Source organism: Ailuropoda melanoleuca, chromosome 4 (genome assembly GCF_002007445.2).
Source record: "Ailuropoda melanoleuca isolate Jingjing chromosome 4, ASM200744v2, whole genome shotgun sequence".
Classification (NCBI taxonomy): Eukaryota; Metazoa; Chordata; class Mammalia; order Carnivora; family Ursidae; genus Ailuropoda; species Ailuropoda melanoleuca.
In genome coordinates, this window is record NC_048221.1 from 90,570,134 (window position 1) to 90,596,802 (window position 26,669).

General features: G+C 33.7%; 1 protein-coding gene across 2 annotated transcripts; it reads left to right on the forward strand.

Moving 5' to 3' along the window:
• The first annotated feature begins 1,689 nt into the window (after positions 1–1,689).
• ETAA1 (ETAA1 activator of ATR kinase) lies at positions 1,690–14,647 on the forward strand. Of its 2 annotated transcripts, none has more exons than XM_002917740.4 (6): positions 1,690–2,031; positions 3,242–3,370; positions 3,633–3,709; positions 6,703–6,815; positions 7,068–9,112; positions 14,173–14,647. In XM_002917740.4, exons 1-6 carry the CDS (start codon positions 1,809–1,811, stop codon positions 14,325–14,327), a joined length of 2,742 nt encoding a protein of 913 aa, XP_002917786.2. In that variant the 5' UTR covers positions 1,690–1,808; the 3' UTR covers positions 14,328–14,647. The 2 variants fall into 2 exon arrangements, with proteins under 2 accessions (XP_002917786.2, XP_034515125.1); XM_034659234.1 differs by having other exon boundaries at positions 2,014–2,031; positions 3,242–3,365.
• Positions 14,648–26,669: the final 12,022 nt, after the last annotated feature.

Genomic DNA, 26,669 nt, shown 5'->3' on the forward strand with positions numbered 1-26,669 from the left:
TTAAATTCTTCAAATTCCTTCAACAATTTTCTAAGTGTGAGGTGGATTCTTTTTAGGGTAAATTAAGTCTTTTAGACAGCTATGATGCCATCTATGTAATAAAGTGTTGTAGTGAACATGAACTTTTTTTTTTTGCTTCTGGGATTCTTGGTCAGTTGATAGGTAGGTAGGAGAGATCCCCAAGAGAAATAACTATTCCTATTTATTTAAACAATGGAGTTTCAAGTAGTTGATGTGAATGTTAAGAGATGTCACCTTCCAAGCAGTCATATCCAGTTAAAAATATATAAAGCTAAATAATGGTTTAAAATATGGAGATTAAAAACAATCATGGCAAAGGAAATATTAGTACAAAGTCAAAGACTGAGGAAAAAGAAGGGAAATATTTGGTCACACTGGTTTATATAAGTGTTAGAACTGAACTTCACATTTAGTTGTAGGAGTTCTGTTAGCCAAACAGAGTAAATTACAAAGAAGAAATACATTTCAGTTCCTCAGTGGAAGCAAATATTTTTGTCTTACAAAAGTTTTTAAAATATTTTTACTGAAAAATATAATGTATACACGTAAAAGTACACAAAACAACATATTCAGCTGAATGAATTATCATAAAATCACAACTAGATCAAGAAAAAGAACAAAGCCAACACACCAAATTACTACCCCCCCCAATCCCTTCTAATCATTGTCCCATCTCCCCTCCCCAAGGTAACCATTATCCTGACTTTCATGGTAATTGACTCCTTGATTATTCTTTATAATTTTAACACTTAAACTTGCAACCCAATACAACGTCTTTTACATGTAAATGGAATTATATATAGTATTCTTGGGATGGAAGAGGCAGGGAGTCTGGCCTCTTTTGCTCAACTTTATGAGATTTCCACGTGGTTGAAAGGAGTTGTAATTTTCCTTTTATGTTGCTTTGTAGCATTTTGTTGAGCAAATGTAGCTCAATATATTTAACCCCTGTAGTCTTGAAGGGTGTTTGGCTTGCTTCCAGTTTGGGGTAATTTTGAATTTTACTGCTAAAAACATTTTTATAAAATATATCTTGATGCACAAGTGCAAAAAGCATTTCCATTGGTTATATTCCTCAGAGTGGGATTGCTAGACCAAAAACGGTTTTCCAAAATTGTTGTACCAAGTTACTCTCACCAGCAGTATGTGACAATTCCCATTGCTTGGGTCTTCAGGCTCTGGGTCCCTCACAGGCTGCAAACAAGGTATTGGCTGAGGCTGTGGTCTCATCTCTGGTTCTCTTGATACCCCTATTGCCATTCTTAATTTTAGCCCTTCTGATGGGTGTTGAAGAGTATCACATTATGGCTTTAACTTTCATGCAACATCATCTATGAAAAAACAGTTAAATTTTTCTTTCCTAATCTATACCGTTCATTTCTTCTTTAAAATACTAAAACCCACAATTATCTAAATCCGAGTAGTGTGTAACTCCAGCTGTAAATTCAGTAAAAAGATGCCAGTGGATTCAATTTGCTTTCCACCTCACATACTCTTACTCAACTACTGTCACCAGCTCACTAGCCCCCTTATCGCTTCCAATCCGGATGAGTCTGAGCAGAGCCCGGCGAACTTGGACGCGGGCTGCGGAAGCGCGCTCCGGTGGCGCCCTGACCGCTCCGCCCCTAGTCCAGACGCAGCCAATCAATAGCTGCCTCTTTCAAGCGCCCCATCGGCCAAAATGGCGGCGGCCGTTGGCGCCGAGTCCTGCTTGTAGTTCCATTGCCTTACTCCTCCCGTTGCAAAATGTGAAAGGAGAAGGGGCTGGTGGAGGGGGGCTGGAGGCAATGAGTCGGCGAAGGAAACATGGGGACAGCCCTGGCCTGAAGAACACGCCGCGCAAAGCTCCGGCGGCTGAGGAATGCAGCTCGATGGTCGAGCCAGGGAAGAGGCGGCTGAGGTCGGCCCGCGGCTCAGGGCCCCGCAGGGCCGGAGACACGTCTCCCCGGTCCGTGCTGCAACAAGAGCAGCCTCCAGCAGCCGCTTCGTGCAGTAAAAGTAACCCCGAGGGTGAGACGTCGGCAACGCGGCCTCTCCGGGCTTAAGCGCTGCAGCCCCACAGCCCCGCTTGCAATGGGGAATCTTAGGGTGCGGGTGGGGGTGGAGTCCGAAGTGTTTTCTTTCTCTGGGCTTCTCCCCTCGTGAGTCCGAAAGGAACACGATGCCACTACCCCCATGGTTTTAGTCTACGAATTTGAGCTCTGCCACGTTGTCTGACCACCCACTTGTTGCCCTTGCTGTAGGAATAGGCCCTGTGATATACCTGTTTGAGGGAAGGAGGGCAGTTATTTCTAGACTGCTCCAGTCAGCAGCAGTGGCAGAGCAAAGAAAACTATCTGATAGACTTGTTGCCTTCTCCTTATTCCCAGGGGAATTGTTCCCCGGGCTCCTCCATTCCCACCCCCCCGCCAAACTTTTTGCCCTTACTAGCTTTAGTGAAGGGATCGTATAAAAAGCTATAGCTATCTCTATCATCCTCAGAGTTTGGGGGATTTCTCACTTCATTACGAATAAACCGGATGTTCCTGTGTATGATGTCCCTCAAAGTAGGAAACTAAGGGGCCCTGAATATTTCATTCTGGTCAGTTTTTGGTGTTCTCTTTTTTTAAAGATTTCTAGTAAATCCTGGTAGGAACTGAAATTCACACAAAAGCTCTTTCTTAAAGTGTGTTCTTTAAATAACGACTTTTGTTACCTTACTTGTCTTTAGTTTACTCCCATAAAGCAATTCTGGAATGAACAAAAACAAATGTTTGTAGAAATTTAAAAGCGATACTGGACAAAACTTAACAGGAAATGGGTCCCTAAAAGTTTTTGAAGTAATTAGTGTAAGTTGGATAGAGTTGATGAAAAGGGGCTAAACAGACTCTTACTGAAGTTTCTGCTGGGAGCTTTTTGATTTTCGAAATGTATGTATAAATTAAGGTGGTTCCCAAAGCCTCCAAGTTCCAGTGGTAATGATGGAGTGACTAGATTATACAGTATTATACAGTCATAGAGCTACTGGGTTATCTTAAAATACTTGATATTTACAGTGTCAAATTTGTTAAGTATTACAAGGATTTTTATGTGAAACATTTCAGTTATTAAAGTAATATCTCTGGGAGAAAATTTTATAATTGGACTATAAAAAGTAATCTAAAGGATATGTGACATTGGGGTATTAGGAAGTGAAGTAAAGTAAAATGCAACAATTGTTTTTTAATCTTATTTTATGTAGAAAGATATGAAACACCAAAGAGAGTACTGAAAATGGATTTCTTGTCATCTGCCTTCAGTTCTCCTAATGATCCAGATGGACAGAATGATATCTTTTGGGATCAAAATTCTCCAATGACAAAACAGTTAGGTAATTTACTATTAATATTTCTATCTGGGTAGATATTTGGTAAATGATTAGGATTTAACTATAGATTTAACTATAGAATTTCGGTGGGGTAATCGAACTTCTACACAACATGTTTTTTGAGAATCTTAAGTGATTGTTAGGGTAGGCGTGTGATCTAAGCCATGCTAATTAAAATTGTTTCCTAAGAAGTGACTGCTATTTTTAAAAATTAAGTTTTTTAATTACGTTGTTTACCATTTATAGAAATGTCTTTGTTCTTTAGGTAAAGGAAGAAAAAAACAGATTTACACCACAGATAGTGATGAAATCTCACATATTGTTAATCGCATTGCTCCTCAGGTAAATATCACTAGTTTTATAGTTTATCTTAAAACTGAAAACTATGCCACTAGGCCCATGTATGAAAAATGTTTTGTCTTTTACAATTCTCTTTTCTGAAAATAGAGCACCAGAGGTTACTTTTACCTTTTGTACTACTGAAATGTATGTTTTGAAAAAAGGAACATAATGTATAATTGGCAATATATATTTTCCTAACCTTATATCTTATATTTTAATTTTTTTAGAGTAATGATTTTTGACTAGAGCTTTGTATTTATTTTGTTTTTAATATTGTTTAACAATATATGGCATTATTTTTAAAGTTACTACAATAATAGAATCAGACAATAAAAATTTAAACTTTTTAAAGTTTTTTGTGATTGGTATTTGTTTACTGTGTATAGCACACTTTTCCCCATTGAAATTGCTCTTCTTAATACTCATAGACTAATACGATCATTGAGAAACACTCAAAAAAGTGGAAAGAACCCTGGATTTGAATTTAGCTCTCAGTCTACCTCCTATACTGGGTGACCATAAGCAAGTCACTTAAGCTCTCAGAACTTTAGTTCATTCGACCATAAACTAGAATTACTTGTCTTGCTCTCTCCATTGGACTATCACGAGGATTAAATTAAATAAAAATTCTTTGTAAACATAGAGCACTATAAATGTAAGATTATTTTAAAGTTCATTATGCTAGTTAAATAATTTGCTGTCATAGAACCATTTTCAAAAGTTTCCTTTTCTTTATTTCAGTTCCTGTACTGCTTGAATGAAATAGAAATACAAGTTTAAGGCAGCCTGTATTCTGAACCTCTTTACTGTCCTCTCTTTTTTTCTTACTTAACAATATTTAAATTCAGAAAACATCTAATTTTTGCTCAATGTCTTCTCTGTAGGAAATAAGGGATTTTTTCCTTGACATACACTTGGATAGTGACTATATGTTCACCATAAACAATAGATGGCATTGACCCAAACTGTGGTTATAAGGAATTACCATCATCCAGGTGGAGGAGACAGGAAATAAAGTTTTTCTTAGTGGCTACAAAATATCCAAAATTACAATTAGCACAGTCAAAACAACTCTGTTACTACTAGCTCTACATTCCATGTTTGGCATGTCATAGAAATTCATTTTACATACGGTTCATTAGTTAACTAGCTTTTATGCCATAATACTATTTACTTCATAAGTTAACAATAGATCTTCATTAATTGTGGGTTTCACATGAAAGAAGCATAATAAAATGTGTTTGGACTGGCCAGCTTAAATAGTGATAAAAAGATAGTTGATTAAATTACTGGACCCTTCACCTAAGTGGGCTGGAAATAATAGCTCACAAGAAATGGTAACAATATGCAGGTGGTAACTTGTATATAAGAAAAAAATACAGTGAAATTAGTTGCTTTTAAATGTTACTCTTTTCAACTAAGCACTTTTAAAGCATGTAAATCTTTGGTAGTATAAGATTGTCATGTTCTCAGAATGACATGTACATGTTTTTTATTTTTAGGTGAGTTACCCCCTCAAGTAGTTATTCAGGTCACCTTGATATTTTCAGAGATGGTATTTTTTTTTTTTAATATGCACTTTCGTTTTCCCTGGACAATCATTTCAGTTTCTTGAGGGATACTTTTCATATAGTGTTGTTTGAGGATGTATATTTTTTCACCATTTTTATACAACACTACACAGAATACTCTTAGGATTAAATGAAGTAATGCGTTCAGATACCTTATATAGCACCTGGATTGTAGTTGGAAATCAATAAATATGCAATTATTGTTAAAGACATTTTTAAAATATAACACAAATAGTATAAAAACATACATAGGGCCCCTGTATATATAAAATTGGACATATAAAGTTGTCATACCTTTATTCTCTAAAAAGTGAATGAATTTAAAAATACTTGGTAAATGGACAAAGGATCCATAATTAAATCATTAAGAATATTTTCCCTAAATTCAAGGTTGTTGTTGAAACAAAAATGAAAATATATATTGAGTCTGAAAGTAAAATTACTGATTACTGGAGTATTTTGTGAAGCTAAAATCTAGGTTCAGCTGGACATCTAAGAAAACTGCTTGTTGATTGAGGATTTTAAAGTACCAAGTTGTAGGGATATTTTCACCTAAACCTAATAAATAAATATAAACTGATAACTTCTCCATGCCTGTCATTTTGCTGGATGCTGATGATAAGATCAGTCCATGCTTTCAAGTATCCTGTAACCTAGTGATAAGATTATTTTTAGATTGAATGATATTTATGTTCATTCTAAGTACTATGTTCATTCTAAGTACAAAAATAGAGTAGAAAATGGTTAAACCATTTGATTTGTTGGTTTGTAACTAATGAATAAACTCATTTTCTAATTTTTTTGCATGATCAACTGACTGAAAGGAGTAGCAAGAACATCCAGGATTAAAATGGCCCTTCTTTTCCTACTATAGTGCTTAAACTTCTTTTGCTGCTTTTTCTACTTATTTTTGTTCTTATCCCTCCCTGCCTTATTCTTAGCAAGAGTTCTAACCTTGCTCTTGGCTCGTCCTGAGTTTAATTTTAAGTGTTCTCAATTTAGGTCAACGTGGATTGTCCAACTTTAGATAAAGATTATAATGAGGATAGGGAAAATTTGGAGAATTGGGTGACACAGAAAGAATTCCATATGTATCTCCCCAAGTCAGTCAGTTTTTTCTTGGGAAAAAAAAAAGTGCTTTTACTGTTGAATATGCATTTGTTAATTAAATTCTTAAAACTTAATTTTTTAGAAAATAAGAAATTACCAATTCTGAATGTTTCCATTTCCTGAAACATAAATGGGTAACTTCTTATAGCTTGTTATTGCCATTCTCCAGTTTCTCATGGTTCTGGAATATGTTTAGTAACTACCACCTTACCAGAATTTATTGTTTTAGGAAAATAATTCAGTATAGTTAAAGTTTTCTTTTCTTTTGAGGGGGGGGTCTGTAAATCCCTTTTTTTTTCCCTTCTGCCAAAGGATGAAAAACCAACAACAAACTCCATGCTAGGCGTGTGGATTGGTGCAACTGCTATTCCTTGTACTCCCAGTGTAGCAAAAGGAAAATCAAGAGCAAAAATCAGCTGCACAAAGTAAGTTCAAACTTTTCAGCTTTCCTGACATTCAGTGGAGTAAATATTTTTAATAATACTGTTTTGGTTTTGTAAATGTATCAAAATGGCTATAAATTATATTTTTTAGTTTTGGCATGTAAAATTTTAGACTTAAAATACTTGTGTTAACATTTTCAGTTTTAATATATTTAAAAAGCTAAGTAACAGTTGAATATTTATAATGACTCTTAGAACTTTTCCTAGTTACAATTTCTAAAATTTTTTCAATAGGTTAAAAACACAAAATCAAGAGGAAGAACTTATGAAATTGGCTAAGCAATTTGATAAAAATATGGAAGAGCTAGATGTGATTCAAGAGCAAAACAAAAGAAATCATGATTTTATCCAGACAATTTCAGAAGCAGAGACTTTAAGCAATTATAAAGATAATGTACAGATGCAGTTATTACATGATATAGTTCCTGAAATAGATAATTCTATAATAAAGAAGCCAATGAAAGAAAACACCAGAATGTCTGTGGTAAATGATCAAAATAGCATTCAGAAGCTATTTGACCAAAATGCTGAAGCAGCCTTTAATGCCATTTTTGATGGTTCTACTCAGAAATGTAGTGGACAGTTCAGCCAAGATTTGTCAGATGCTTTTTTAAACATGAGTAATACCACCTTTGAAAAGAAAAGCGCTTTAAAAGAGGAGAAAATAATTATGAATGAAAGTCTGGTCCCTGAAAAACTGCCAGATAAAACCCCAAGATCACTTTTTTGTCAAGTAGACACTCCTGGAATGACAAAATCATGTGTGACTTCTTATACTGAGAAGCCAGAAGCTTTTCATAAATACCTTGATGCATTTACTACCAGTGATTTTGAGGATGATTGGGAAAACTTACTAAGTAATGAACCTTTTGTTATGCAAAATGTCAACATGTGTGAACCTTTCCCTGCTCCTAAAACAGCCCAGATTGCTGATCAAAAGGGAATTTATAACTTCAACAATAAGAATGATAAAAATAAGTCAAGAATGAATACAAGTCTAGATACCAGGTTAAGAGATTCAAAAATTTTACAGGATCTCCCTTCAAAGACACGTAACAAGGAATCAATAGATTCTGGAAAATATGGGTTTTCACTAAATCCAAACGATAAACCAAGCAAATTACCATCCACTGGAAATAAAATGAAATTTGAGAAATCTTTCAGTAAAACTGTTGTTCAAGACGAAATTCAAGACTGTGCAGTTGCGTCTAATCTGACAAAAGTAAAAGAAGATATGCACACTAAATTTACTTCTGATGTAAATATTTCTGAAAAGTCAGCTTTGAACACAGGATATTCTAATGAACAAAAAAATAAGTCCATTTATAATCAGTCTTTTAAAGCACCTGCTAATATAGATCCTTTTGGCTCTGCAACTTTGGGCAATGAAACCAGTGTTTCTAATCCAAATCAGACTAATGCATCAAAGTTAGGTTCTTTCTTTGATGACTGGAATGATCCATCATTTGCCAATGAAATTGTTAAAGCATGTCATCAATTAGAGGATACCTGGGAAGCAGATGATGTAGATGATGATTTATTATACCAAGCATGTGATGATATTGAAAGACTAACTCAGCAACAAGACATTAGAAAGGACAGCAAGATATCAGAAAGTAAACTTGATATCAATAATAGTTCCAAACATGGAGCCAAAACTATGTTTACTACATCTAAACAAGAAAGTCAGTTGGTGCAATCGAAGCATTTGAATCTGAGCAGCATTTCAGGGTATACATCTTTCACAAATAGCTCACAATTAAATAAACCAGTAAAGATGGAAAAAGAAATTTGTGGAAATTCTCCAAGCTTTTTAGGTGCTACAACTAATTTAACAATATACTCTAAGAACTCAAATGATCAGATCGATAATCTACATTATGCCTGTAATAACACTGATGTTCCAATACAAGTGACTAGTACTGAATCAGTTCTTATAGGAAATTCAAGTTTGAATGTGAGGTCAGATCATAGGAATACAGAAACTGCTACTGACAAGAAGAAATTAAGTACTCAGCATCTATCCCATAGGAGCACAACAGATGGACCTAAGAGTGACCTTAACAGACCAGTTCGATTTCCTAAGTATACATTTACAAAGATGAAAAATTCTCAAATTCTTTCCCAGCTTAATCAAAATTGTATACCAGCAAGAGTTTCCGATACCAAAATTACACAGGGTTTGGAGAAAAATAAAACTGTCAACCCATTTTGTGGGAAGACTGTTCAACAGCAGTCTTTGGCAAAACGTTCTGAATCTTTGAAACAACCTCCAAAAGGTATGTATAAAATAGTTTTCTTCGAAAATTATCACCTGGACAGTAGCTAACTAGTTCTTTGTTATATTGAATTTGTGTAACAAAATTTTAAAAATCATGATGCTTAACTAGAATTCTTAAAGTGACTCTTAGAAATAATTAAGCTCTAATATACAAAGGGTGGGTGATTATGTTTTCAGAGGACGGCATTAGAGTCTTTCTTATATTTTAATACAATGACTAGCATATGGTAGGTACTCAATAAATATTTGTTGAATGTTTTCTGAATTATTTCCTAGAAAATTATACTTTTTGGTAGATATATTGCTATGAGATTGTGTTTATGAAATACCTCGTTGTTTTAAAACTCGAATAATCTTACTCCTATGTTTTGCAGAACATTGAGGTGAACGATATTTGAGAATTCAGAGCATTCTAATTAGACACATTTGCTACTATAATATCTGATATAGAAATGTTAGTTGTGATGGTTAGAACTGTATTTACTTAGTACAACTTGTCGTTTTGGATTCTTCTGATTCCTTTCCCACAATTCTATCAAGTTCCATTGTTTCTACTTCAAAAAAGTACATCTCAAAATTGTCCATTTTTCTCTCTTAACTGCTACCACTCTTATCCAAGCCAACATTTTTTAACTAGATTGTAGTTCTTTTATCAGTCCCTTTTCAATTCTAGTCTCCAAACAGAATAATCTTTTAAAAACAAATAGGCAAACATGGCATTCCTGTGCTTAGCCACAACCTTCAGTGATGGCCCATCATTTTTCAAAGAAAATTCCAACTCTAGGCTGATCTACAAGGCCCTGGGTTATCACTCCTTTTCTGTCTGCCTGCTTTTTTACCTCACCTCCTAAGCTTCAACTACACTAGCTATCTTTCGGTTCCTCAAACAGAATAGTTTTCTTTCCTAGTTGAGGAGCTCTGACTGTGTTATTCCCAACTAAAATTACTACTTCCCAGCATTTGACACCCCCCCCATTCCCATCTTTTGATTGGTGCTTTTTTATTCTTAGGTCTCAATTTAAGTGTGACTTCCTTATAGAGACCTTCCTTGAACAATCTAAATAGGTCTTTTCTTTGTTATTTTCCATTATTTCCTTCATTTGGTTTATCATAATTTGCAAGCAAGTATTATTGTCTGTCCTATCTGTGAATACGTAGGCCTACCACAGCATCTGCCACTTAGAAGATGTTTAGTAAGTATTTGAGTGAATATCATGCAATATAATGTGAAAATCTGTGACTGTAATGTTTTTTAAAAGGGACTGTGTCTGGCGTAACTACTTGTACTTCTTAATGCTCAGTTCTTTCTCACAGCCTCATGTTCTTACAGATNCATTGATACTGTAATGTTTTTTAAAAGGGACTGTGTCTGGCGTAACTACTTGTACTTCTTAATGCTCAGTTCTTTCTCACAGCCTCATGTTCTTACAGATGCTGTTTCCTTCACCCAGAAACATAGTGCCCCCACATGCATATACCAGATCTGCCTAGCCATTTTCCATTTGTCCTTTAAAACACAGTGTTTCTATCCCCAGATAATTTAGCTTCACTTTCTCTGGGTTTCTCCAATATCCAGTGTTAACTTCTGTTACAGCATTTACTATGCTAGCTTGTAATTATTGATTTTCTTAATCAGTCTTCCTCACTTGGGGCTAACGTTAGGGTTCTTATCTATTATGTAGATCAATGCTAATAAGGTGAGGGAGTTTCTAGCTTCTTTTAACATTAGCTCATTGTTTTCTGTTTGATTTTAGATGATGATTTTGTTGGCATTACTGCCACAGCTTCCCTATTTAAGTGATCCCACCTTTTTTTTTTTTAACTTGTAACAGTAATATGCTAGTTGTTTAAAAAGAAAGAAAGAAAACAGAATAGATTAATTTGAAGTGAAAAATTAAATTCTCTATTTCTCTTTCTCACAGCTATTCCTCAGGGAAACCACAGTTAACAGTTTGAAATACATCATGTAGTATTTTCTTTGCATATAAAAGCATGCATGTTTGTTTGTATGTATCATGTGTGTACCTACACATTTATTTAATCAGGTGGAATTATATACTGTATACCCTCTATTCGGCAACTTGGTTTTGCCTTCATTTAATATAGCTATCTTTTCCTATTATTCGTATAGTTTTGCTTCAGTCCTTTTAATGACTGCATAGTATGTCATTATACGGATGTACCATGATTTATTTAAANTTGTATGTATCATGTGTGTACCTACACATTTATTTAATCAGGTGGAATTATATACTGTATGCCCTCTATTCGGCAACTTGGTTTTGCCTTCATTTAATATAGCTATCTTTTCCTATTATTCATATAGTTTTGCTTCAGTCCTTTTAATGACTGCATAGTATGTCATTATACGGATGTACCATGATTTATTTAAATGTTTCTCTATTGATGGAAAGTTCAGTTTGGTTGCATGTTTTGCATTACAAACAATCCTCCAGTGAATATACTTCTACATAAATTTCTCTGTTCTCGTGTGATCATATATGTTAATTATTGAAAAATTGATGTAAGAGAATGTTTTGAATTTGATGAATATCACCAAATCTTCCCCAAAAGTCACATCAATTTATATTCTTATCAATATTGACAATGAATATTTCCCTACCTTATAGCCTAGATATTTTGAAACTTTAAAAATTGTGGTCAATCTATAATAATTTTAAATATTTAAATTTGTGTTTAAATAAGTGTAATTAATTGAACCACACTCTCAACATGAATTTAGTTACATATAGTTATAACTATATTAAATACTACATCTCTGTAATATTTGCGTTTTCCCAAAACTACTACCATCTGCATTTATTTATGGGTGGATAATCTCTCTTTCAGTTTATCTTACCAGTTTTTCTAAGTTTACTGATAGTACCTAATCTTCTAATTAACATTAATCTTCTTGGTATTTTCTATTGTTTCTACTTTCTTTTACTTTGTTACAGTATCAAGCTGCTCTCCAGGGAATATCTCTGAAACAAAATCCATTTAACTGCCTCATTGCTCTGAGGCAGGGTTTGGCAAACCGTGGCCTATTCAAATCCAGCCCATACCCTGTTTTTGTACGGCCAGCATGCTAAGATGGTTTTCACATTTTAAGTAGTTGAAAAAAATCTGGAGAAGAGTAATATTTCATGACCTTTGAAACTTATATGGAATTCAGATTTCATTGTCCCTAAACAAAGTTTTATTTGAACACAGTCACATCATTTTATTGTCCATGTCTGCTTGTTTTCATGCTACAATAACAGAGGTGAGCAGTTGCACCAAGAAACCATATGGCCTTCAAAGGTTAATGTGTTTACTTTCTGGCGCTTTACAGATTTTTTTTTTCTTTTTTGCTGACCTCTCCTTTAAGAGAATAAAGATTAAGGAGAGCCACTCTTGCTTTGTACCTTGCAATAGTTTGAGACTTTGCCGTGTTTTTTATTGAAGACTGAATTAAAGGAAGGGCTGATGGGAGAAATGGATGACTCTTTCTAAATCAGAATTTCATGGTGTGACCTTATTTACATCATTTGAAATTATTTTCCAAGAATATCACCAATCCAATTGTAAAACCAGTTTTAGGGAGCTATGTTCTTTTCTGTTGTCATGGATTACTAACCTGTTTTCCTTCCAAACTTATGGTCAATTCAATGCAACTCTGTGTGTGTGTATTCTGAGTTTATGTTTCTCAGCTTTGAGACTAAATATTAAGACAATTAGTCAAGCTAATTATAAAGTATCTTGTAGCGTCTTTCTGTAAGGAAAAATAGCTACAAACCTGTGAGATAATTAGTTTAGGAAATAAATAAGGCATCAGAGTAATCTGGGGAGTTTAACTGAAATATTTATCTCTTAACCTGAACACCCTCTCCCATTTCCAATTATACCAAGAAAGGAAGGGGAGACAGATAATTTATTTTGGACAAATAATCTCCCTTAGTTAACAAGGGAAATGTCTTATAACAAAGTCTGAACCTTTGTCTAGATGGTAGTGTAAATAATACTTTTCTGCCAGTAGTACTACAGATTCTTATTCTATGAGAGGCAGATTTTACAACATAAACAGTTTTACCAATACAGGGGCATGTAAAATATGATTTAAGGTGATAGTCTTAATTTTAAAACATCCTTTAAATGAGAAAATACATTTGCTAATTTTGAAGTTTGATTTTTATTAGCATTATATAATCTAATATTTTAGCTCCAAATGACTATACTGTGGAATTAAATTCATTTTATTAGAACTCAGTATTTTGCAGAGATAGAATTGGATGTATTATTAAAATCAGACTTAATTATTTTCATTAATTTAAAACACATTGTTTATTTTATAGTATATTTCCCTGAAGTATACACTAAAATATGCTGCATTGGAATATGTCAGAATGATTCACATTTCTGTATTCTTAAAAAGACATTCAAATTGAAGATTTTATTCAGATATTCTTCTTTTTGAAATAATTTTCTAATGTTTATATAAAACGTATTCTCCAAATAAAAACATTTGACAGTGAATTATATGTTTATTGTCATGATAGATTTCACTAGAACACTTTAAAACATTTTTCCTCAATGGCTAGAATGAAAATCTTGGAGCTCTATAGAGGAAAGAGGTTGGTGTGAATATTTATAGCTTATAGTAAAAATACATTTGAGATGTTTGTATTTAATTCATTATATTTCAACTACTTTTCTATTAAAGTTTATATAACATTTAAAATCCCAGGTTTTAAAAAATACTCATTTGTCGATTATATACGTTAGATGTCCTTATTCACTAGAATTATATGCTAGGAAGTTAAAATATACAGTTTTAATCAAATAACTATCACACTGTGAAAAGGTATATAAAATAAGAACAGATTGATCAGTGCTTGATTTTCTTTTGGCCTAGAGCTCTATATCTGTACGTGGAATATCATATTTAGTAGTTCAGTGTGATTTAATAGTTATACCAATATGACAAGTCTGGGTAATAAAAAAGTAAAAATTAAAATTCATATTCAGTATGACTTTATAGTCTATAAAAGTAATATCTATATTTTGTTTAATTTTTAGAGGAAGAAGAGAAAAATAAAAAGTATTCTCCTGAAGAAATTCAAAGAAAAAGACAAGAAGCATTGGTTCGAAGAATGGCCAAAGCACAAGCATCATCTGTAAAGGCAGCTCCCACTTACGAAATATTAGTTGTAAGACGTAACAAAGACAGTTAATAGCTATCTATGATAGGAAATATTTTTTCTTGATTTCTCTGTGAGAAATTTAATGCTGACTTATAAAGCATGGACTTCTTTTTTTTTTATGGACTTTATTTTATTTAATAACTCAATGTTTGCAATGGTCAATGAAACCTTTCATTGGAGAGGTATGTGAAAATAATTGCATATAAGTTTTGGCAATTCAGGAGAATTAACGATTATGTTGTAGAATTATACAGAGTAAAGTAGTTGTATTTTTAAATATTGTTGATCCTCCAAAAATAGGTAATCTAATTTTTTATTGTAATAACTTCCTAATACAAAGCTTCAACTCACTAAGTAAATAAGACTATTTTTTTATAGTTTTACTTTCAATTCAATAACTGTTTCTAAGTTTTTTATACATTTCTGAATTTTAAAAATACTTCATATTCTTAAGAACATGGTTGGTGGGAAATAAAGGACTTCAATTTATTTGTAAGGAAATCACTATTTTCAGTTCCTAGTCTGAAATAGATCTTAGAAAACTTTAGTTTTCTAAAACATGATGTATTTTAGAAACTTTCCACTATTTTTAGGGAAAACGCTGATTTAAGTTTAGAAAAAAGAAAGACTGGCTATATAAGTAATATAGTATTATTAATATTTAGAACTGTCAGAACCTTTAGATATCATCTGGTCCAACTTCTTTATTGTATGGGTGAGAAATGAATACTGTTATTCTGAAAGTCACAAGGCAAGTTAAAGCTGTGCTGGGATTAGAATGATTGCTTTCATTCTAATGAATACCTAGACAATTGTACCATTTTCTTCTCAGTATTAATTAGTATATAAAATAACTTCTTTGTAGGAGCATTAATTATTTCATAGTATAAAAAAAATAGTAACTCAGAGTATGTTAAGGAGTGTTTAATAATAATGCTCATTGTTTCTCGTATTAAAGAATTCATTCCAGGATATAAAAAAAATCTTTCTCTTTTAGTTTTCCTGTAACTATTTAATTTTCCCTTAATTAATTTTCTGACTTTACTAACTTGATCATCTCTATTACTCTATTTTTTTTTCTTTTCATCTGTTTAGAATTCACTAAGCCAGAAAATCTAAGCAGAGGTCATAAGGGCAGTAAGGATGCTTTATTTGTCGTAAATGACTTTGGGAGACCTGATGAAAGGTATAGATGTGAAATACTTATTAGTGCATTCACCACTGTTCCGGTGTCTTACAGCTATGATAATATCAAAATAATTAAATGTATTTTAAGGTATGGCTATATAGAGATATATCACTCTGAAAATTGTATTTTCATATATGCAGTGGATAACTGCATTCTGTAACACATTCTTCTTCCTTTAGGTATTATTGGAAACAGTAGGGGTTAGTGGCCCTTCAGTGAACACACAGAGGGCTGTGTGGATAGTTTCTGTATGTTGGCGCTATCCAATCTCTAGGAAATCTGTTTCTACATAGAGAAGGAGCAGTTGGTAGGCCTGGCAGCTCTGTTCCAGCTCAAGCCCAGCTGCCATTTATGCATCTCAGGATGGCTGTAGAAAAACTGACCTTAATAATGCCNTGTTCCAGCTCAAGCCCAGCTGCCATTTATGCATCTCAGGATGGCTGTAGAAAAACTGACCTTAATAATGCCATGATTGCAGGAAAGTCTACTGCAGAATAGAGCCCATCTATCAGTACTCTTTCTTGCTACAGACAGGCAACCCTGATCCCGGGAAAACTTGGGTTGCTTATTACACAGAGTCAGTTGTATGCAGCCATGTACCACACCTTGGGAAACAATGCTTTATCATACTCCATTATCACTAACTTTTACATTCCTCAGAACAGAGGCACCTTACTCATCTCTGTCTACCCAATACTGATATTCAGTAGTTACTTATTAAATATTTTATGAATTTAGATACATTCTAATGGCAGAGTTCTGCCTCCCCCTACTTAAAGCAATTTGACTCTGATTCCCTGAGCTATTCAGGATTAGAAAATGTTTCTAGGAACAATTTAAATTTAACCTAATACTGATTAGTATTAAGTGACAGTTTATCTAAATAACCATGATCTTCAATTCTTGCCAGAATGTGATGATCAAAATTACTTGTGAGACTCAAAAACAAAACAACAAATTTGTGTTGTGCCTTCTTAGACTTCATAAATGAGTACATCTAGGGGTAGATCTCAGATATTTGTGCTTTTAAGGTTCATTGGATAATAGCCAACAGGGTTGAAAAGAAACTGTAATTGCTAAACTTCTATAAGTTGCTAAATGTTTTATGTACCATGCATGATTTTAAAAAATTACCATTAACTAATTTGCTTCTCAAAACAACTATGTAAATAACACTTTTATCACCATTTTACAAGAAAAGAAGCTGAAGTAAACATATTAAGTGACATTCTCAAGGTCACACAATTAGAAAGTAATTGGAGCTAGAGTTTGAACCCAAGCAGTTTAATTTCAAATACTGTGATCTTAACTATTCAGCATACTGTCATTCTTGGAAACTATTCATAAAAAACACTAATCTGTGGAAATTATATGTGCAGGAAAGAATTGTTACATTTCAGGCAAGTGTGCCAAAAAAAATCACTAGAATTCTATAGCTTAACTGTATAGCTCAAGAGAATTTTTTTACAGTCCCAGTTGCTGTTACAGATGACGCCTAAATTTTATGTGTACATGGGCAGCTGGGTGTGTACTGATAATATGAATCCACATAGAGACCTCCTTTTTCATTCAACCATTAAACAAAAGAGTAGAGAAATACATAAAATGTGTAGCTATTTGAAATGTCTTCATTTTACTTCACTATTTTAGTAACTTCTGGGTGTTCTGGTTTTAAATCTATTAGGGAAACCTTAATTGCCTAGTCTAAGATGAAATGGCATACCTCTAGCTGCTAGTAAAACTCTGATCCAAGTAATAAAATCAAGGTTTCAGGTTAGATTCACACTGTATAGAAGAGTGGTATTCTGCATTTAATTTGTTATGATATGTTATTGTTAAATCCAAGCTTACACAGATTGTAGTTGGGAAAAGGAGAAGTACTTAGTGTTTTCAGATAACTATAGATATTCTTTTCTGATATTACACAAAAACTCAAGAAGTGGTGGTTTCTTAAAAGACAGCTCTAACTTCTGTTTCCAGCCAAAATGGAATAATGAGGACTGCATGTACCCTTCTTGCTGAAAGAACCAAATAAACTACATGGAAAAGTGGATTTCAAGACCTGAGAATGAGGAAACAAATGGAGCCCTACGATTTTCCCAGCTTACTTCCTTGAGGGATTTTCCAGACCATGATGCAAGGAAGAATTGAAAAAGAGCCCAGTAGACATCATAAGCAAGAAAATGGAGCTGAGAGTCTAGGGAGACTAAGATAGCTAGAGTTCACAGGATGGAGTACCTGTGAGAAGAGAAGACTGAAGTCCAGAGATCTGCCAATATCCCCCTTGAGAATTAAATGCAGTACTGATTAGGACATATATGTGAGGAAATGGAGGCTGGAAAAAGAGACATCCAAAGGGATTAGAGGGAGCAAACATTGTCCAGTGCTCACAGCATCTAGTAACAATGCCAGTTTTCACCAACCAAGGTCACTGGATAGTAACTTGCCCGAGTAATGAGGAATGATTTGCCCTAGGTTGCACTGCTCTGGACCCACCGAACAAATCATAATAGCAAGGTCAAAAAGGATCAAACCATTTCCACATAACAACAGCATGCTAGAACAAAGCGTAAAAATGCTTCTAGAAAAACAAAAATGCCCAGCACCTGTGAGAACAATGACTGCCGTCTAATTAAAGATAAAGGCATGCAAAGAACCAAAAACACAAACTATAATAAGAATCCATTGAAACAAACCTGTACCTGATGTAAATGTTAAAATTAACAGATTAGCTATATTAAAATAGCTACAGTTAGTACATGTATTCAAAAAGTTACATAGAAACATGGAGGATATTAAAAAGACTGAATTCAAACTTTTAGAGATAAAAGCTACAGTGTCTGAGGTGAAAATACACTATATAGGATTAATGGCAATTTACACATTGCAGAAGATTAGTAATTAGTGAACTTGACATATCAATAGGAATTATTCAAAATGAAAAAAATTTAATGAACAGCGAGTTGTACAACAACTTTAAGTAGCCTAGTGTATGGTTGGTTAGAGTCTCTGAAGGAGGAAGTGGGGGGACAGTATACAGGATATTTGAAATAAAAAATGACCTAGCAATTTTCAGAGTTTATGGAAACTATTAACCCACAAAGAAATTCAATGAACTCCCAAGCACAAGAGATACATCATAGCCAGTATAAAATCATAAAAGCAATAAAAAAAGATAAGAACAAAGGAACAAAGATGAATATAACAGAATTTTCATCAGAAACAATCAGAGAAGACAATGGGGAAACATCTTTAAAGCACTGAAAGGAAAAAACCTGCCTATCTAGAATTCTATACCCAGCAAAATGTCTTTTGAAGGCAAACATGAGATGAAGTTGCTTTCAGACATAAAATCTGAAAGAATCACTGGCACTACAAGAAATATTAAAGGATGTCTTTCAAGCAGACAGAAAATGGTATTAAATGAAAATGGGTTTACGCAAGGGACTGATGAACACTGGAAATGATAAACACATGGGTTAATATATAAGATTTTTAAAAATTATTTAAATCTTTTACACAATAATTACTCATACAAAAATAACAATGTTTTAGGGTTTATAACATAAAAGTTAAACATGACAGCAGCATAAAGGCCAGTAAGAAAAAAAAAAAAAGAGTCCTAGTCTTGCACATTTTGGCATGCATGGGTTTCAGTTACATAACACAAGTTTCCTAACATCATAGTTCAGATTTCTGTTAATACAGTATATTAACTGTGAATACTTGCATAAAGTACAAACTTTATAGCTAACTCAGTCCACAAATCACTACATAAATAATAGATGTGGATTATGATGCATGATCAATCATGTCATTTAATTGTGTCAACTGCCCAGTTGACATTATTTCCAGTTCAGAGCTAAGGAGATGGGGGTTCAGTTTTTCAATTCTGAGCTATACCCTGTCTTAAGACCAGTTCAGGCTGACTCCATATCTCATGGTCTTTCCACAGTAATTATTTTCTACTTTATATATTCAACAGTCATCATTATTCTCATGGAACCCAGCATGGGGCTTGAACTCATAACCCTGAGATTGAGACCTAAGCCAAGATCAAGAGTTGGGTGGTTAACCGACTGAGCCACCCAGGCACTTCACCATTATTTGTAAATTCATCCATTCTTTTGCTGTGATTGGTTTATGGTGTTATATAGGGCTTCTTGTTTTTGTTTTGTTTTTAATACAATTGGACTTATATTAAGATTTTAAATGTTTAGTAGAAAACATTTCCTTCTTTGGTATGAAGGATTTAGTAATATATTCTAAATGCAGATATAGACAACATTGTTTAAGTGCTGAAGAGCTCCTGTTCCATTTATTTTTTTTTTAAGATTGATTTTATTTATTTAAGAGGGAGCATAAGGAGGGGGAGTGGCAGAGAGAGAAGAGGGAGAAGCAGGTCCCCTGCTGAGCAGGGAGCCTGATGGGCTCAATCCCAGGACCCTAGGATCATGACCTGAGCCGAAAGCAGACACTTAACCAACTGAGCCACCTAGGCACCCCTCCTGTTCCATTTATAGTTTGGGAGTATTCTCTGTAAGGCAGAGTGAAACAGATGGAGAAAACAATCCTTGACACTATTTAGTAACCTCATATTTCTTTCTAGTTTAGTGCAGTTTCAGTTGTGCAATCTCCCAAAGACATGCAAGAAATAGAAAATGTTAAGGGAAGAACAATGAAAATGAGCTTTAAAATAAGGTGTATTTTCACATGACAAGATACTTATGAATATTTTAAAATTTAGTTGTAAAAACACCAACTAATTACTTGCCTGACTGCCTGGCATTGTAATTTTTTTTATTTTTTCAAGCAATATTTAAAATAAATGCCAAGAAAAGGAAATAAGGTATCTAGTAAAATAAGTGAAATATTTGAGTAAAGTATATTACATCTAGCTGAAAAAATATACATTTAAATGTGCATCTTTCAGCTTTAAGATATGAAACATGCAAATCATTATCTCTACATCCCAGTACACAGAAAAGAAAATTTAAGCCATAGGGACAATAGTGCTTTAAACTCTTGGGAATTAAAACCCCACATCTCTAAATTATAATTATTGCTAAAGCTATTGAAATAGCATTTCCAGAACTTGTTAATAGTGTGCTTAGAAAGAGAACCACAGGGGCGCCTGGGTGGCACAGCGGTTAAGCGTCTGCCTTCGGCTCAGGGCGTGATCCCGGCGTTATGGGATCGAGCCCCACGTCAGGCTCCTCTGCTGTGAGCCTGCTTCTTCCTCTCCCACTCCCCCTGCTTGTGTTCCCTCTCTCGTGGCNCGCTTAGAAAGAGAACCACAGTACTGGGCTCTCTAGACATTTTCAGCATTTGTGGATATGGCTTTTACTAATAAACTTGTTCAAGTAATTCATCAAGCTGTAAATCCTCTGCTTTAGATTTCAATTGACAATATTTTTCTATAGTCTGTGGTACTACACTTACAGACTCAAAGATTTATGTTAATAAATTACACCTTTTACTTGGTTCTACCAATGCATTTTTTGTGGTGTTGAATGTGTTATTAGTGATTCAAAAGAAAAAAAAACGCGTATTTTTGAGGGTTAGGGAGTTGAAGAAATATAGCTTACTTTCATTTATAACAAAATGATTGTATTCAGAGGGGAGGGGGTGGGGAATGGGATAGACTGGTGATGGGTAGTAAGGAGGGCACGTATTGCATGGTGCACTGGGTGTTATACGCAACTAATGAATCATCGAACTTTACATCAAAAACCAGGGATGTACTGTATGGTGACTAACATAATAATATTATAATAAAAAAACAAAACAAAACAAAATGATTGTAGAGAAAAAAAAACTACCAGGTAGAGGTACTCAACTAGTTGTTTGAATACTNTTATAAAATATTATTATATTATAAAAAAAAAAAACAAAACAAAATGATTGTAGAGAAAAAAAAACTACCAGGTAGAGGTACTCAACTAGTTGTTTGAATACTTCCAAGTATCTTTGAAGCAAAAATAAACATAAAATATTAACTGATTTTTTAATGTATCAAGTTTTATTTTTGTTAATTGTCACCTATACATGAAACAACATCTAATTTGTTATTGTTTGTTTCCATTATAGTTACTGTTTTCTTAAGCATACCCTTAGTATGTTCCTGCCTCAAAATTCTAATATGCAAAAAGGAATTGTGTTTATTATTAACTTAATTAGTACTTTCACTTGTACCTCACATTTCAGGATCATTTTAAAAAACAACATGCTAACACTTGTTGGGCACTGACATAAGAATATGCATTATTTCATTTAATTCAATATGCCTATGAAGAGGATATTGCTTCATTTTGTAGATAAGGAAATATGTAAATATAAGGAAACATAAAGTAGTTAACTTTATGTGGGAGAGCCAGAATTCAAACCAGTCTAGAACAGATGTGAAATCCACATCATATATATGAGGAAACTGAAACTCAAATGAGGCTAAGTGACTCAGTCAAGGCTATATTCATGGATAGAACCAGTACTAGAACTCAGATCTTCCCAACCTTGTCCTACTTAATTTAGCACTGGATGATGCCTGTAGGGTGAACCTATTTTCTGTTTAGAGTAAGGAAATATAGAAAATTGCTTATACATCTATAAGGTTGTTGAATTTTCACTGCTAAAGGGTCTATTTTTACATATATTTGACTAAGGGATGCCTGGGTGGCTCAGTTAAAAGTCTGCCTTCAGCTCAGGTCATAATCCCAGGATCCTGGGATTGAGTCCCACATTGGGGTCCTTGTTCAGCAGGGAGCCTGCTTCTACCTCTGCCTGCAGCTACCCCTGCTTGTTCTTTTTCTCTCTGACAAATAAATAAATAAAATCTTAAAAAAATAGATATATTTAATTAAAATATGCAATAAAATAATGTAAATAATTTGGCTATGTTCAAAAGCCTGAAAAATAAATTCTAGGTTCCAAAAACAGTAAAATAAAAATAATTTTGATGAGCTTTTTACTTTTGTATATTTTAGTACATTGTTACTTTAAGCTCATGACTAAAACTTTTCCTCAGTTTTCTATAATAGTTCTATTGGCACACCTTATTTAATGAAATTTCCTAAACTTATCAAAAGTTGTACATAAATATGTACAATAGAAACTCGGGGGTGGTGGGAATCTCAGGACAAAAAAATTTTCTGTTCAATTATATTTTCAGAATTATTTATTTTTTAAATTAACATTTATTAAGAACTTTGTATGGTCAAAAACTCTTTGGGGTGTTTTGATTTTACTTTAAGCAATTTGACTAGTATATCCCTAGGCTTGGTTTTCTTCAAACTTGTTTCAGATTCACCAAGATGCTTGGATTATAAATTTTTGTCTTTCATTAAATTTGGGAAGCTTTTGGTCATTATTTCTTCAGATTTTCTTCTGCCCATTCTCTTTCTCTCCTTTCCTTCTGGAACTCTAACTACCATTTTAATATTATACTACAGGTACCTGAGGTTCTTTATACTTTATTTCTACCCTTTTCCCCTCTGTCTTGTTCCAACTGAATAATTTTTATTGATCTGAATTCAAATTAACTGTTCTTCCACTGTCAACTTCATATAGCTCTTTTACCCATCATATGAACTTCTAAAATTTCAGATATGCGTTTTTTAGTTCTACAATTTCCAGTTGGCTCTTTTTAAAAATAGTTTCTCTGCTAATTTTCCTATCATTTTATTCATTGCAAGCATATTTTCATTTGTATTATTGAGCATAGTTTTAATAGGTGCTTTAAAATCCTTGTCTGATTATTCTAACATAGTGATCATCTTAGAATTGGCCTCTGCTGATTATCTCTTCCCTAGAGATTGGATCACATTTCCTGGATCTTCATATATCAAATGGTTTTGGGTTGTATACTACACATTATATCAGTTATGTTGTAGAGACTCTGAATTTGGTTATATTCTTCTGATGAGCTTTCATGTTTTTGTTTTGGCAAGTGGTTAGTTTGGTTATATTCAAACAGAAACCTCTGCCTTGCCTATGGTGAGTGGAAGCTCAGATCTCAATTCACACTGCCTTCAATCAGCTCAGCACGTGTGTGGTTCTAGGGTCAACCAGTGATTTGGGCAGAGTTTGCCCAAATTTTTGGATTTGCCTTATCTGGCGCTCTCCTTTCTGTTTTCTCTCTCACAACTCTGCTTGTTGTAGCTCCTTCCTTTAGTTCCTCTGGACAAAAAGATAGCAGATTTTCTCTCAGCATTTTAACCATTTTGCACTGTGCTACAACTGTGTTTGACCTCAGAGTAAAATCTCAAATAGAGAAAATGCACTTTCTGAATATTATTGCCTCCAAGTATTAGTTTTCTTCTAAAATCTGTCTGCTTTTGTCAATTCTTTAGAGCCCTTAGGTTGCTGAACTTTTAATTCTGTCCATAGTTTTTAGTTGTTACCTATAGGGTGAAGGGAGATGGTCTGTTAGGAGATTTTTTTTTTTAATTTGAAGGAAGAACTGTCAATTTTAGATATTTGAAATAGAAAAAAAATAGTATACAGATTTTGTTCAGGAGAAGCTCCCAATCTAAATATAAATATGTCATATTTTCACAAGCTCAAAATAACACAAAACATTTACTTTATTTTAAAGATTTTATTTATTTATTTGAGAGAGAAAGAGAACGAGCAGTGGGGAGGGGCAGAGGGAGAGGGAGAGAGAGAAGCAGACTCTCTGCTGAGTAGGAAGCCTGATTCGGGGCTTGATCCCAGGACCTGGAGATCATGACCTGAGCCGAAGGCAGGTGCTTAACTGAATGAGCCACCCAGGCTAACACATAACATTTAGATACAGAAATCCATATTTCAACTTCTAAATTAGCTAGGAAAGCATGGTTCTACTCCTGGTTTTGTCATGATTTCTCAACTAAATTTCTCTGGACATTTGTGTGCTCAATATGAAAATGAAGGGATTAAATTAGATATCTAAGATCCTCTCAAGGCTCTATGTTTCTAAAGGAAATAGGTTTATTTGAGTAGGTTTTATGTTTGTGTCCAATTATTATTAATATACTTTGAAAATCATAATGCTTCAATTTAATATCAAAATTTTAATTAGGAGGTTCTAATTATATAACTTCATAAATAGATGGTTCCCAGAAAGATTACATATAAATTAGTATTATATAATATTTATAGTACATAACAGATAACTATCATTTATAGGAATTGTGTGGATTATTCTTTAGTTAAGATCCTTTTTGTTAAAATAATCACTTCCTAATTTAACTTTTGTGTAAGTGTACATTCACACACACAAAACTGATTACAGATATATGCTTTCTGTTAGAAATGTTAGAAATAACCATAATTTATTGCCATGATTTGAGGTAGCATAATCTATAAGCTTTGTTGTATAAAATTATATATACGTGAAAATTGAAGTCCTGAAAATTTAAACCAATTTAAAAAGAGGTTTGTTTCCAAACTTTAAAATTATCTAAACCCATTAATATTAGCACATTCATTAGTTTTCCACTCAATTTTGTAAAATATGGGCAAAATATATTAAAATATTCAAATAACTGCACAAACACCATTTCATAAGAATGGTAATGCTAGGGGCACCTACGTGGCTCAGTCAGTTAAGCATCCAACTCTTGATTTCAGCTCAGGTCATGATTTCAAGGTTGTGAGATCAAGCCCCATGAAGGACTCAATGCTAGGTGTGGAGCCTGCTTAAGATTCTCTCTCTCCCTCTCCTTCTTCCCCTCCCCATCCCTCTATTAAAAAAAGAAAAAAAGAAGGTAATGCTAACAGGAGGTGCATACATGTAATTTTAATAAATGTGGTATACAAAAAGAGGATTAAAGACTGTTGATGTGTGGTATTTAACATTTTACTTTAAAGCTGGATTCTGCAAATAAGTTGGTTTCTAAAATAGTTGAAAATAGTTTGATGAAATTGTGTACCCCATTATTTAAATTATTTTGTGATAATCCATTCTTTAGGTAAAAGTTGTCTTGGGTCAGCCTGTCACTCTACATTTACCTCTGTATCCCTTTCTGTGTCCCTGCGTGTCCCTCTCTGTTGACTATCTTTAGCCAAGCTCTCCATATAGTGAGAAAAATGAATCTTATTCCTTTTACATGCTTTTTCTCAACCTATACAAGGATATAGGTACCCCCCATCTCCTAGTTTCCATCTCAATCACTAACAAGAGCTCTGATTATCCCTGCTTGTGTACATACAACTTTTGGGGCAGGGAAGAGGCCCCTTAATTGACAATCATATCAGAATCATGTGACATACAAGAGGGGAAGTTTCCAAAAGTTACTTTTTTTTTTACAGACAAAAAAAAGTAACATATTTTTATTTTCTTGCATTGGCCTTTCCCCTCAAAAAATGTTGTTTATCATTATCCTAGACTTATTGTCCTTTGCTTTCTGAGACAGCAAGAAATAATACCAGACAACTATATAATGTCACAAACACAGTTGCCTCTTTTTTAAAATGTTGGATATAGTCTTTATATTTGAGAGAAGGCAGAAGACTGCTGATGAAAGGTGTGGATTACCTTAGGAAAGTAGTATTGAAATCTCATATAACTCATAGTTCAGTTTCCAAGTTGGATATAGTCCACATCAAAGAAGACCAAATACTTTAAGCAAGTTATGGGATAAAATATAGAAACAGTTCTATGTGTCTGGAAAAGGTTCTAAAATTGATAAATTAAGCTTAAAATAACAACAAACGGTCAATTCAAATGGTGTCATGTGACAGCCACAAAATATTTTAATGTGCCCAGAAATTTCCCAATGAAGGTTCCCATATAGAACCTCTATATTTCTCCTGCCATGTCAACCTTGGTTATTCATTTATACCATTTTCTATTTCTCTGATGCTGGGCTCTTGATCAGGCTTCTGTTTCTGCACTCTGTCTGGAACCCTATATGTGTGAGTCATAATGCTACTTTGTGAAACAAGCTGAAAAAGTCAGTCTAAAAACTTAACCACAGAAATCTTGGATTTGAAACATATCCATCATTCAGTTAAAATAGGACAAACTAAATATTGTCCTACTTTTTTTTGGGGGGGGGGTCCTACTTTTCTTCCTTAGAGAACCATGTCAGAGGGAACATGTGAGCCAAAACTTTCAAAGACCTATAGATAAGATTTACCCAGTACTGAAAATCTTTCTCCAAATAGTTAAACATTATCTAATATTAGAATCTCATATTAGA

What these genes read in the sequence shown, in the direction of transcription:
- ETAA1 (XM_002917740.4), top strand. Translation starts at nt 1,809, where the DNA reads ATGAGTCGGCGAAGGAAACATGGGGACAGCCCTGGCCTGAAGAACACG. An exon ending in TCCAATGACAAAACAGTTAG is followed by an intron (nt 3,371 to 3,632) that starts GTAATTTACTAT and finishes TTTGTTCTTTAG; the next exon opens with GTAAAGGAAGAAAAAAACAG. An exon ending in GCAAAAATCAGCTGCACAAA is followed by an intron (nt 6,816 to 7,067) that starts GTAAGTTCAAAC and finishes TTTTTTCAATAG; the next exon opens with GTTAAAAACACAAAATCAAG.